At 30.8% G+C, this 14,165-nt stretch overlaps 1 protein-coding gene across 5 annotated transcripts in view; it reads right to left on the bottom strand.

Annotated features, from left to right (window-relative positions):
- Positions 1–3,273: 3,273 nt before the first annotated feature.
- aop (ETS variant transcription factor anterior open) overlaps positions 3,274–14,165 on the bottom strand; it is a 62,976-nt gene continuing 52,084 nt past the window's right edge. For all 5 annotated transcript variants that reach the window (XM_043044871.3, XM_043044874.3, XM_043044872.3 and 2 more), the window contains exons 5-8: positions 12,173–12,376; positions 7,992–8,099; positions 5,592–5,841; positions 3,274–4,659 (exon numbers count right to left, since the gene is read on the bottom strand). In XM_043044871.3, coding sequence (XP_042900805.1) covers positions 4,500–4,659; positions 5,592–5,841; positions 7,992–8,099; positions 12,173–12,376 — 722 coding nt within the window. In that variant the 3' untranslated portion in view covers positions 3,274–4,499. The remainder of the gene's footprint in view (positions 4,660–5,591; positions 5,842–7,991; positions 8,100–12,172; positions 12,377–14,165) is intronic.

Genomic DNA, 14,165 nt, shown 5'->3' with positions numbered 1-14,165 from the left:
GTAACATATGTATATAAAAAAATTGCCCCGTATTTCAGTACGGGAGAATATAAAAACTGAGCCGTATGCAGAGGGTTAACTTCAGTGGTATTTTTTAAGAAACAAACTTTTTCTACAATGTAGCATAGTAATTTATAGCCCCTTCAAATTTCTAGTTTGTTTTTAAGAGATTATAAATTAAGTTGTAAGCTTCAAAAATTGACTTTCCCAGCAAAAGGGAACTTTTAAATCCAATAAAAACTGAAGAGATATTAATAATCTCTTAACATAGAAAAAATGTACAATATTAATAATCTCTTAATATAGAAAAAATGTACAATCTCGTGAAAACCAGGTAGAAATAGGACTGATAATTTTGAGACATATATGCAAATACCATTGATTAAATTTTAAAAAATAAAATGCTTCCAATTTATGTAAAAAAAGATCTTTTTAAGCATATGTTGCATTCTTAAAACAATCTCTAGAATCAGTTAATTCAACTTCTTGATATATGTTTTTCCTTAGAAAAAAAAAAATAGAAAACAAAAAATAAATTATCACTATGTGAAAACAATGCATTTATTTACAAACATTTTAGAATCATTTCTCAGGTACAAAAAGAAAACACATAAATATAGTAATCATAATAGAGAACAACATTCATTATAAACAACTAACTTATAACAAAGAAATGTCTCGCTCATGAATTCTCTCAGCATATCATTTTTGTGAAAACTTATTTCTAAAATAAATATAATTTGACTGAAAATTTATGAACTGTTAAGTCAATTAAATTCTAAATTGCATTCTTTGAATATTTCAAGTAATAAGGAATTTAGAACATGTTTCTAAACTCGAGGATGAAAAATACAGTAAAAGCCGGGCTATCTGGCATAAACCTAACCAGAAAGTTTACGTCACTTACAGTTATCATTTAATGATCAGATTTAAAATAACAAGAGATAAATAAAGAAGAGATAATTTGTTATCTCATCAACTATACTTTTAACTGAAAATTTATGAACTGTTGGGTCAATTAAATTCTAAATTGCATTCTTTGAATATTTCAAGTAATAATGAATTTGGAACATGTTTATAAGTGATTAAAAATATCGTAAAAGCCAGGCTATCCGGCATAAAGCTAATGTAACTTACAGTTAACATTTAATGATCAAATTTAAAATAAGAAAAGATAATTTATTATCTCATCAGCTATACTTTTGACTGAAAATTTTCAAACTGTTGGATCAAATAAATTCCAAATTGCATTCTTTGAACATTTCATGCAATAATGAATTTGGAACATGTTTATAAACTCAATGATTAAAAATACAGTATCATCTCCTAAACTATATATTTTAAAATAGCAGCTCTATATTTAATTGACCTCTGAACTATTTAAGTAGGTCTATGTAAAATAACTAACATCTTGATATGTTAATAGTTTTAACAAACTAAAAAGAAATTCTCTCATCTTTGCATATGATAATATTTAAACAACAAAACGATAAATAGTCAAATAAATTAGTAACTTTCTTAGTGCACAAACAATTATGTATAATAAGCTGTCAAGACTTCTTTGTTAAATGGAAACATTGAATTTCAGCAATATTTTTATTGGTAACAGATATTTAGATTTAAAATGCTAATATCTAAAACGAGAACCGATTCGAGGAAATTGACTTCAATAGAAATTATAAACATACAGTTAAACCTGTTTATCTCAAACCTGTTTATCTCATAATTTCTAAAATTCCTTACATTTACTATTTAAAATCAATGTATTTTCCGTGTCTATCTCTAATTTTTTTTCAAAACCTCTGTTTCTCGAATTTCAAATAGTCGAGCGAGCACAAGTGCCCAAACAGCATAACAAACAAAGAAGGTCAGACGTCAAAAATCTTAAAAATATTAGTTTTAGTAAAGGTATGTTAAAAAAAATTTTATGCAAATACATATATGTGGTACGCCCGGTGGCTGAGTGGTAGCGCTTCGCGCTGCCATGCCACAGGTCCTGAGTTCGATCCTCGGGCCAGGCAAGGTAGACTCAGCCTTTCATCCCTTCAGTACGTTGATAAATGAGTACCAAGCATGCTTGAGAACTAAACACTGGGGGTTTCGCGTTCGGCTAACCACCTAACCGGAACATCTGCTCCTGCATCCCAGAGCCCAAGGTCAAGAAAACTGAGATGGGCACAGTAGGCCTAGGCCCTCTATGGGCTGTCACGCGACTGAGTTTAGTTTTAGTTTAGATATATGTGGTATAATTAATTTACAGAAATGCTCGTATTTTTCTACTAAAAACAATTAAAGCACTTTTAATTAAATTGAATTTTTTAACGATTCGAGATAAACAGGTCTGACTGTAAATATTTGTCATAGATGAAATTTATGTATACTCAAACAATAAAATAAAACTAAATATAACAATCCAAATATTAAATTTAAAATATATATGTCTGTGTTTGTAAAGTTGTTTGTAAACAAATTGCATTTGCTTTTAAATCGAAAGTTTAATTTTAAAAAGTTAGTGAAATACATAAGGTCTAGTGTGTTACAAAAAAATTCTCAAATAGCTTCCAAAATCAAGGAAGCTAAATTTTTATTTGTTTCAAACATGACGCACAACAAGTTGTCAATCAGATGTCCAGAAGGTAATTTTTCTTTCGTATTCTGCTTTAGGAAAACTCTATATTAAAATTAAGTGATGATTACTGTGATAATTGTTTTATTTTTATTTTAGAAAATGTATAATTGCTATTTATAATTCTATGGAAGAAAAAGAAAATTTTAAAAACCACTGCAGCTTATGCATGCCTTATAAAATGGTATAAATATTACTTAAGGTAATATAGATTTTTGGTACGTCTACTTTCACAGTTTTTTTCTTTCCTTTAAATAGCAGTAAGTGATAAGTTTAATTTTCTCTTTAATTTGGTAATATTGTTTTTGTTTTTAAACTATGTGATTAGAGTGTTGTTTTTTTTTATCTATTATTTCACAGTAGAAAATTATGCTTATAATTTTTTTTTTTAATATTACTATTTCCAACAAATGTGAAAAATAAAAATAGTGTTTTTATAGATAATTCTTTTAAATGTATTATATATAGATCTTTTAAATGATAGATATGTTAAATGATATATAGATTTTTATAGATAATTCTTTTAAATTCTTTCTCATTTACTTTGTGCATAAAAAAAAAGATGCAGTTGTTGCATGCACATGTTTCCCAATTAAGATCTCTATTTTATATTTTTCTCAATAGTAATTATTAATGAATAATTTTAATTTTTTCTTTTCGTACGTGTTTATTTTTTCAGCAATAAAAAAAACATTTTTTATATTTTTTATGGACAATTCATCTAATAAAGTGTCAGCATCAAAATGCTATAACTCCTCTCACATGAAAAAAAAATTAAATACCTGCCTCTTTGAAAGTAGCATTACAAAGATGTAATTCTCATCATTATAGTTTATAATGATACTAAAAATATGACAATGTTTAAAAAGAGATTTTAAATACAAGATGGCCCAAAATTTTTTCTCAAATAAAAATAAAATTTAAAAAATTTTATTTGATCGTCTAGCTTTATCAAGAAGTTATGAACTAAATAGATCAAACAACTGGTAACTCTGTTTTCATACATTGGACACCTTTTTATTGAGTAAATATAATAAAATCAGACAAAATACTAAGTTATAATTTTGATTTTTTTTCTTTTAAGTATAATTTTAGAACAAATAATCCTAATTTAAGCACTGCCAGGTTAAATGCCCTGTTCTGTGTGTATCCCTACTAATAAAAATTCCCATCATACATGATTAATTCACAAGAAAAACAAGTAATATAAAAAAAAAATTTGAAGTCAATTCCTATGAAGGTCAACAAATTTTTTTTTTTATTTTAGTTACTTTTTATTAAATAATTAAAAAAATGTCTCCCATATAAAACTAAAATGAATTAATTAAATTTAATGAATTAATATTTGAAAAAACTGTATTAACATGAAATGTCATCCACTAAAGGTTTAAAAAAATGTATTTGAATTTAAATTTATGACTAAAGAGCATTTTATTAATGATTGGAAATTTTAACAAGATATCGAGAGAGTGTGAACTAATAGTAGGAATTGAATGAAAGAGAGCATCTGATTGCAAATTAAATGCAATCGAGACTTTCAGTGGAGCTTTCAGAGTGTGATAAGTAAATAGCAAAATCTGTTATTGAGTATAAAAGTTAGATTATAGAATTCCTCTGATTATTTGTGCCATCTTGTATTCCTTGGACCCAATATACTAAAATCAAATGTGTTACCAAGGCTAATCTAATATCACAGTTATTTTTGGAACAAACGTAATATACTTTGAACTTTTAAAAAAAAATAATTAATTACTGATAACAAAGATAGCGGAGTAACAGTCAGTCATTTAGTGGAGAAGTATAAATACGACTTTTTAATGACCTTTCAACTGAAGTCTGTGGAAACACTTAACAGGTGTTGTTGTTTTGATTACTAGTCTGCGGCATTAGGTGAGAAGCCTTCCTCTTTAATACTCATGTCTAAAGCTGCCTCAACATCTCCGCTCGCCTGGACTCCATTTGGAGTGCCATTCTCGCGTGTCAACAGAGCCCTTTGCTTGCAATGACGCAGTTCATTCGGATGCCTTAAAAATCTGAAACAGGTACAAATCAATTATCAAATAAAAATACAAATTCATATGAACAGCTTGCAGCATAAAATGACTATTCCAATCGATATTATCCAATAAATAATTAAACACGGCAGTAGTTAAATAAAAAAATACTAATAAAGGGCTTAGAAACAATACAGTTGCAAGTAACATTTTGTACAAATGAATAATAAAAAGTTAATACTTGAACAACAACAAAAAAAAATAGAATTTTAATTTATTAAACTGAACATTTTTACAATGCCTAAACTACGCTGCTGTTAAAATTGGTAATTTTTTACCATATTTACCACCAATGGTAACAAAAACTTAATCTTACAGTTAATTTTACCAAAAAATCATCACCAAAGCATTTTGGTAAAAATTACCACAACTTTTTTGCGTTCCCATAGAGCACGAAACACTGTAAATTTTACTGGTAGTTTAGGCCATACGTTTTTTGTCAGTCTACATTCTTTGTTTTATACTCCATAAAAATAAAATTGTTTCCTTTTTTGCCCACTTAAAAAATGTAGTTTTAAAAAACTTTAATTTTTTTTAAATGTATATGTAACTTTAATTTTAACGGTAAAGTTAATAACAGAATTATAATGTCTGAGTAATTTTATTATCAACTAATGTTTATAAACACTGTAAGTTTGAAGCACACATTGAATATGGCTTTAAAAAATTAGATTAATCTTACGTATTCTACTATTTTTATTCACTTTGTTTAACACACATAGATATGACAATGGAATCAACATTACGAACCAGGAGGTTTCAAGTGCTGAAAAAATAATCTCCAGACATCAAAATGCTAACTTGCTCATTGCTTAATTCCCCATGTTTTGTTCACAATTTGATATTTCTGCATTTGAATTTTCATGGTTCACTTTTTTCTATGCATTCAGTGTAGGCGAAAGAATGATTACCTGTAACAATGCCTCTCTCCTGGTTCCTTTTGGAGAATTCTAACCCTGTAGTAGTATCGTAAAGCACGAGACATTTTGTCGAAGTTCATGTTTAAGTGATTCTTCTGTTTTCCCCACAGAGCTGCCAAACGATGAGGATCAGTGATCTTAAATATTCCCCGAGACTTGTCCTTCCAGATGATACAACAATTGTATCTTTGTTGAGAGTCGTTCAGCAATTGCTGAAGAAAGTCCCACAAAAGTCGAACATCTGTTAAGAGAAAAGATTATCTTAACAATGGGTTTTTCAGTAAAGAAAAATAATTACTTTGTAAAACATACAAGGTTTTTCATGGCAACTCCCCTCAATTGAAAGTCATAAATTATCACATTGAAGGTCATAAATTAATATTTAATTGAGGAAGCAAAAACATTATCAAAATCTGTCCAATCACGATTGAGGAACACCAAAACCTGTCTGATTGCAGGCAGAAGCAGAAAGGAATCAAGAGGCAGTTATTAGAAACACCTTAAAGTTTTGCTCTGCAATCCAATACAAGAAGAAACAAGTTTTAGTATGTTTTTAAAAGAAGCATTAGAAATTTTATTTTTCACTTTTTTTAATTAGAAGAAAAATGATCTGCAGATACCGTGATAATTCTCTTATGACTATCAAGGTGTAAATTCATCACCTCTTTACTAGAGTGGGAGTGTTTCTCTGTCTTTTGTGACCTCTCTACTCATAACAAGGTATACCTACATTGGGCACCTGGACAGATGAGCATTCTTGGATATGAACTAGCTGATGAAGCAGCACGGGCTGGCTCTAGTGGGATTTTCTGGAGCCCTGAGCCAGCCTTGGGAATTTCTCCCATTCAGGGCATCTATATCCAAGCTCTATGGCAAAATGCCCATGAGCAATGGCGCAATTCGCATGGTCAGAGACAAGCTAAGTAGCTGACTGTCCTAATTTACATCAAAAAGATCTTGTTATGCTACAGTTTCAGGAAGATCATTGGTCTTCGCACTGAACACTGCACCCTCAGGAGACACACCTATACATAATGGGTGTTGAATCTATAATCCTCTTTGTAGAGGCTGTCATCTTGAAGAGGAGACTTCACGACATATACTCTGTAATTGTGAGGTCTATTCTGCTCAAAGATTTTAGCATTTAGGGCAACATTGCATTGAGTGCTGGGAATCGCAAGATACTCTTGTTAGGTGTTTGCTGAACTTCATTTAAGCCATAAGGTTTTCTTGTTAATCATGATTTAGGGTTTATTTTATAACCGTCGTTGAACAGCCGACCCAATTTTTGGATTTACGACTACTAATGTTCAACGCCGTAGCCTTGTAATTTTGAACCCAATCCAGAAAACAAGGGAACTCCTGGATCAAGTATCGGGCAAAATTTGCCTTCGTAAAGGACTTTTTGACGGAACTAACCCGCATTTGCGTTACATGGAGAGGAAGACCACGAGAACCTCCCACGGTTAGCCTGACGGCAAGGGGACTCTAACCCATGATCCGTTTACCACTGAGTATATGTCACGTCAGCACTGTGGTCGGTGCAAGCAGGATGCGGAATTCGTATCTACCAGTCATAGCTGGTATTCGAACCCGGTTCACCTCATTAGGATAGCGAACGCTCTATCCCCTGAACCACAGCGGCTAATGATTTGGGGTTTGGGTACAATAGACCTCTGGTCGATGTGAGCTGCCCAACCTCTAAGTCTACCGTGATAATTGCCCACTGCCGTCCGGAAGGGTTTCTGCTATCAGATATATATCTAAATTAAGCTTTTGAAACCAAAAAGAAATTCTATCTCTTGTTAATAAAAAATTTATTTAAACTCCTCACAATTTGTTCAAAACATTTTTAGATTGACCCTCACATGCTCTAATTATTTTAGAAAATAAAAAATTTTAAATTACAAAGCAGGCAAAAAAAAAAAAAAAAAAAAAGCCACAGAAAGACAGAATCTTTACTGAATGTTGGAAAAAATTAGCAATAAATCAATCGCCGTTTAAAACGATATCTTATAAAAAAAAAATTTTTATGTGAAATTAAGCAATTCTATAATAGCGATTATCCAATAAGCAATTAATTAGTAGTATTATTAAAAAAGCAAAACAGGCAACTAAGCTAAGTTAAAACTTATCAACATTGATAACAAGTAAAAAAAGAAGAAAAAATGTGCTTGCACTCATCAGTAATTTTCCTTTACAATACTTTATTACACTTCAATAAAAGATGACGATGAGCATTACTAATGTATAAAAGAAATTATGTTGATTTAAATAAGAAAGCACAATAAAACAGCAAAGTTTATTGCAATGAAAATTCATTTTATGAAGCAGTTAATAAGAGCTGAATGATAACCATAAGTAAGCAATGAATAAAAAAATAATATTTACTGATTTTTTCACCACAGTTTCCATTGTTTCTATCATTGAACAGGGTTGTTGGGTGAGATTGCACTGGAGTAACTACAGAGGGATGTTTTGAGTTCAATAAAACCGCATCTACAAAAATAATAATTTTTTTATGCATCCAAAATAAAGAGAAGCTTTACTTTTAATCATAGTATTATTATTGTAATTATAAACCGTCATTGAACAGCCGACCCAAATTTGGGTTTATAACTTCGAATGTTCAAATCTGTAGCCTTGTAATTTTGAACCAATCCAGAAAACAAGGAATCTCCTGCAGTACTCCTAGAGGTATGATTTATTATGGCAACATGGAGGATTTTCTAACTCGACATATTTAACGTGTATCAGTCACCATTTACTATAAGGGGAGTCTGCGGCTCACGACCTCTTGGACATGAGCCCAGAGCCCTACCTACCATTATTTTGTTGGGAAAAAACTTAAAAACGAATGATTTTCAATAAAACTTTATTTTATAGTTTCTCTCCCGTGGCTTGGCTCATTTCAGGGTCTTTTGTCCGAAATTCAGATGTAAATTTCTTCCTCGGGAAATTGTTTGGGTGGTCATTTTTTTAAAAATTGTTAATAAGAAACCACAGAGAAGCACAACTTTCGACTTCAAATTAGCTCACCAGAATAGCCATATTTTTTGGTCATTCTGTTATATGAGTTGCTTGTTCACAGTACTAAAAACACTTCTCGAGCCACCTAGGCCCTTTTTTTTGGCAAGTTAAGAAAATATTTATTCATTTTACATTTCTTATTAATGTCAAATGCCATAATTCATGCAAGTATTAATTATTTAGCATTGTGTTATCTATGAAAGTTGAATAGTTAAATTATTTGAGTTTTTCTTTCTTGAAAAGAGGAGTTCTGTTAAAATTTATTGAAAACAATGTCCTCATCATCATCATAGTTGGCCAGGCAGCCCAATGTGGGCCAATGCCTTCCTCTGAAAATTTCTCCATAACGACTTCCGATTTATCTTTGATCTCCAATTCTTTTCATTAATTGCAAGAAAATCAGATTCCACCGAATCAGTCCATCTCAAACACGCCCTTCCTCGCTTTCTTGTTCCAGTGAGTCTAAAAAGCAGTATCTTTTTCATTGTATTGTCATCACTCATTTGAATCACGTGGACCATCCAATTCATTCTATTTATTTTTATGTATTTAATAATATCGGGTTGTTAATAAATCTTGTACAGTTCAAAGTTAAATCTCCTTCTCCAGTTATTGTTTTCATTAACACCACCAAGTATAGGGGAGAATGGTGTCAATTGTAACATTTTTTACTTAACTATTTTTAACTAACAAAAAATCCAATATATTATTAGTATTAATTGACAGACGAGTAAAGTAGACTATCCTCTACTAGAAAAAAAATTAAATACCTGATTTTAAATATTATTATATTAGTTATTAACAATTTTTGACAGTCGTGCACTTGTTGCAATTGTCCCCACTTACGGGGTCAATTGTAACAGTTCATAAATTCAACTAAAACATAGTTAATTTATACATATTATCATAGTTGTGATATATTTTTTTATTGATCAAAATAGTAGTGATATTTTAGGAGTAAAAATAATAATGAGCAGAGACCTAAAGGGTTAAAAATTTTAATTTATGCTGTAAAAGGTGACAAATAAAATAATGCACATGCAACATAATATAAATGCTATAGGAAACTATTGGTGGTTCTTAAAGAGTTAAGTAATGGTTTGTTAACATAAGATTATTTATTTTCAGCTGTTACAATCGTCCCTTTACTTATTGTTACAATTGTCCCCAAGACGTCATTTCAGCTTCATTTGTTAAAAACAATGCTAGTTAATTAGCAAAACTAATTTTTTTTATTGAAATGTTAATTAAGGTGTCAACTTACATATTCGGTTACTAATTTTTATTTGTTTAAACAAAATTACTTTGTTACAATAAAATATTCTAATACCAAAAAAAATACTTGCGTGACGTGAAAATATCTTTTGTGATGTAACTCTTTCAAAAGTACATAAAAATGGTTGCCATCAGGGGTGTACATGTAGATTTGTTAAATACACCTTGTCCACCACCTAGGAACCAAATCTAGAACCCGACACTCGAAATTTTTGCTCTGTTACAATCGTACCCTGTTACAATTGACCCCACTCTCCCCTACTCCGTAAAATCTTTCTCTCAAATATTGTGATACAATTTTCCTCCAGTTTGTCATTGTCCTAGCTTCAGAAGCGTATGTCAAGACTGGCCTGACAAGACTTTTGCAAATTAAGAACTTTGTTTTTCTAGAAAGAAACCTAGATGAAAACGATATCACTCGGTTTTTTAATTTTAAACTTTTTTTTTTAAATGGAAGGTCAAAGTTATATGCCCAGAAGAAAGTTAAAATTGTCAGCTCCTTCTAATTTTTAATTTGCGTAACATAATTAAAATAACTATAATCCGTTGTAAAATTATTGAGATCTACTTTGCCTTTAGACTTAATGCTGCAAAGAAAACTCACATCAAAAATTTAAATTTTAAGAGCAAATACATAATAGTCTAATGCATATAGGGGTTATGATCATCATTACAAAGGTCAAGAAGCAAAATGACAGTCATTTTATTATTCTCATCCTATTTTGTATTTATCTGTTGACAGAAACGGAACAATTAACGTCCGCCTGCCTATCTGACCACTTAGCGTTGAGGGTTAAAAGGCATACTTTTCTAATGATTGTTGTACAAGTCGACCAAGTGAAAATGAGCGAAAATTATTTATGTTTCATTAATTAAAAAAAGTTGTTTGCCATAAATTCGAAAGAAAAAATACATTAGTATTTCCCTATTTAAATCAAATTAAGCAGATTTTAATAAGCATTTTGACAAAACTATAAAATTAGACAACAAAAATATACTTCTTCTAACAGTTGACTCAATGCAGTGTTTATTGAACAATCGCCGTTAGTTAATCTAAGAGTGTAGTTCTAAAAAAAGACGTTTTTTAAAATTCGTAATGTTTAGTATATTTTTTTAAGTAAAAATCATACATTTTTTTATTAAATTTTAAAGAATTAACGTAATCGTAAAGAAGACAAAAATAAAGTCTTGTCCATTAAGAATATACAGAAATATTAATAACATTTTCTAAAAAATGCTCGATTCGCTCACCAAACTCCAGATCTTCTTACGGAGTTGAGACAGATCTTTTTTTTTTTTGTAACTTTGTCCATTTTTACTGTTATACTTGTATAATTTTATCTGGCATGAAACATAAGTTCATAGATATTCTGAATTACGAATTAGAAGTGTTTGTAAGGTTTGTGTTCCCCTAACAAAATATGTTTTATCTCTATACTAAATCAGAGTGTGTAGCCAAACCTTTCAACAAAAAACAAGCACCTTTTAGGTGCTTTTTAAGCACTCAAAAAATATTTTTAAGCACTATATACACTAACAAAATGCAAAATAAATTTCAGACTTTACATGACCATGATAAAGTAACTGGTTTCTGACAAAGAACTTTTTTCTAGAGCCATTATAAAATGACTGAGAGATTTTTCGGTTCGATATCAGGAGTGGAAACTAAAGCCTGAAATTGAGAAATGCAAAATGCAGCAGAATTGCACATGAGAGTGCAATAATCTGACAGCTCAGTAGACGCACATGCGAACTCGCAAGTATTTCATCAAACATGTAAAATGATTGGCGCTTTTATACGCTACGGTACGACTGTACGTCGAAATACATTGTGTTTGAAAGAATTGTGAAATCGTTTAACAATGTGAAAAGCACGCTTTTGTATAATGAGTGGTGAAAATAGACATGGCAAAGAAAAAGTAATCATTTTCGTAAAGATAAAATTATAAGCACTGTTTAAAAACACCCAATAAAAAAAAGCACTTTTACGGGCTTTTAAAAAATGACAATCAAAAATAAGCACCTTTAAGCGCTTTTTAAAAACGCTACGCATCATGCAGAGACTTAAAACATCAAAAGTAGTTTGGTGTCTGCTAGTACTTGAAGGTGTTTCTATTTTCTGCCTTTCCCTGGCTTTAATACTATTCGCAACATTTAATGTAATATTATATTTAGATATTAAAGGTGGTCATTACAAAATACCCTGTTAGAGCAACGGAATGGAGCTTAAAAGAGGATTTTATATTTCGTAAGCTTATCTTTCGTACCTGTTACGCAACCTCTTTCCGGGCTCTTTTCCGAGTCTTCATTGGCTGGAGGGGGACTCATAGCTGTGGTACTGTCAACGTCACTACCATTCATGTGACTAATGGCTACTTGTGCATGTTCACTCTCGTGTATTACATGACCCATGCTATGGAAGTCACTGCTGATAGACCTTGGCCAGGAGCCTGTTCTTGTAGGAAAAGGACCTGTAAAGATAACAGTCAATGATTTATTTTCAACTATGGGACATCATTCCAATATAGTCAGGGACTGATTTACAGGAGGGCATTCGGGGCACGTGCCCGGGGCCCCCAGCATTTGAGGGGCCTCTTTCCCAATAAATGATCTTTTACATAACATGGCAAATACAAAACCTTGTGTAGAAGATCCCTTTGAAAAAATGTTTAGAACAGGGACAACTATCAAATTTCATGAATGGGGTACTTGCATTACATCATTATTCCATTATATCATTACTATTTACTCCGCACTCGCACTAGAGCAAAATAATTTGCTATTGACATTATTTATTACAGTATTATAACAACTTTTAATGCTCTAGTGCAAGGCCATTCTTTTTACAAGACTAAGATATAAGCTTCTGTTAGTAATTTCTCTGAAGCTAGTTGCATTAGTTAATCATTGTTGTTTATGGCATCTTAAAAATTTTCGAATGTTGATGATTACTTTTATCAGATTTCAAACAAAAGTTTTTTTTTAAAACCATTCTTAAGTTTTTTTTTATTGTAGTTAAATTTAATATTTTGTTTTGTTACATTATCTGTTTTGCTTTTATTATATTTTTTTAAAATTTTCTTTGCTATTCGCTTACACATTGAATTCATCATGAAGCGATCTTATCCGTCTGGTTGTGCTAAAAAAAATTAAAGGCGAAAAAAAATGCTGAATTAAAACGCATTAAAGGATCAATGGATTTCTATACTGTTAAAACTCAAACTGCTGATTAAAATGCTGAAAAACTGAATGACTGTTCTGACTCTGCACCAATTTTGTTAGCTGATGCTGAGATTGTATCACACAATAACCTTATTTCAGAAAATTTAAGAGACCAACTCTAATGATTTAGCTACAAATTTACAAAATGCCCCCCCTTTCTAATAATGCTGAAATACTAAATGAGTGAAATATTAAAAGGTCAAGTACTTACTCTAATAGAACTACAGTTTCTCTTTCTTTTATAGTACCTTCATTTCATGGAAAATCAATGATGAAAGGAAAATAAAAATAGGTAATCGGTACAAATATCTTGTTTCCTTCATAATTTTTAACATTCTAACCAAAACCTCTAGATATGTTTATTAAATTTTTGCACTAATTTTGTTAGCTGATGCTAAATTTAGTATTTAGCTGATTATATATATTTTTTTTACAATTTCACTAAATTAAATTCTGAATATCTGGGGGACGTACTTCTAAATAAGGTTTCATGTTACTTGCAATTTTTATGGTCTGAAAAATACTTTTTCAATATTAAGTTTAAGACCTTGCATGTTAACTAAAATTTATCGGCTCTTTAACTGGGGCCCCCAAATTCATCTGTGCCCGGGGCCCCCAAATCTTTAAGTCGGTCCCTGAATATAGTATTTATTACAGGGTGGCCACAGTCTGAAAACATTTAAAAGGTGGTGGCAAATGTTTCACACAATAATTGTAAATTTCATACCCAGAAAGCATGTAACCTTGCTGTAGCCTTGTGTCTGAATTTTCTTTATACTGAAAATGTTTGTTCTAAAAACCTTTTTTCAATAAAGCAAAAATATTTCAGTTCCCAACCTTTCATTTTAAAAGGATTAAAAACTATTTCGTAAAGCTTTTTTAAAAAGCATTGTCACTTAGGCAAAAAGGTCACTTAGGTCCATAGTGACGTTTAAGCTGATGTCACACTAGCGATAGGAACAAATTGCATTGTTCATCACAATTTCGTGACAAGGGGGATTTTAGCTGAGCGTTGCGGAAAGAGACCTTATAATTGCC

The sequence above is a fragment of the Parasteatoda tepidariorum genome, chromosome 3 (genome assembly GCF_982258835.1).
Source record: "Parasteatoda tepidariorum strain Cologne lab strain chromosome 3, Ptep-v5.0, whole genome shotgun sequence".
Classification (NCBI taxonomy): domain Eukaryota; kingdom Metazoa; phylum Arthropoda; class Arachnida; order Araneae; family Theridiidae; genus Parasteatoda; species Parasteatoda tepidariorum.
This window is presented reverse-complemented; position numbering and strand designations above follow the sequence as displayed.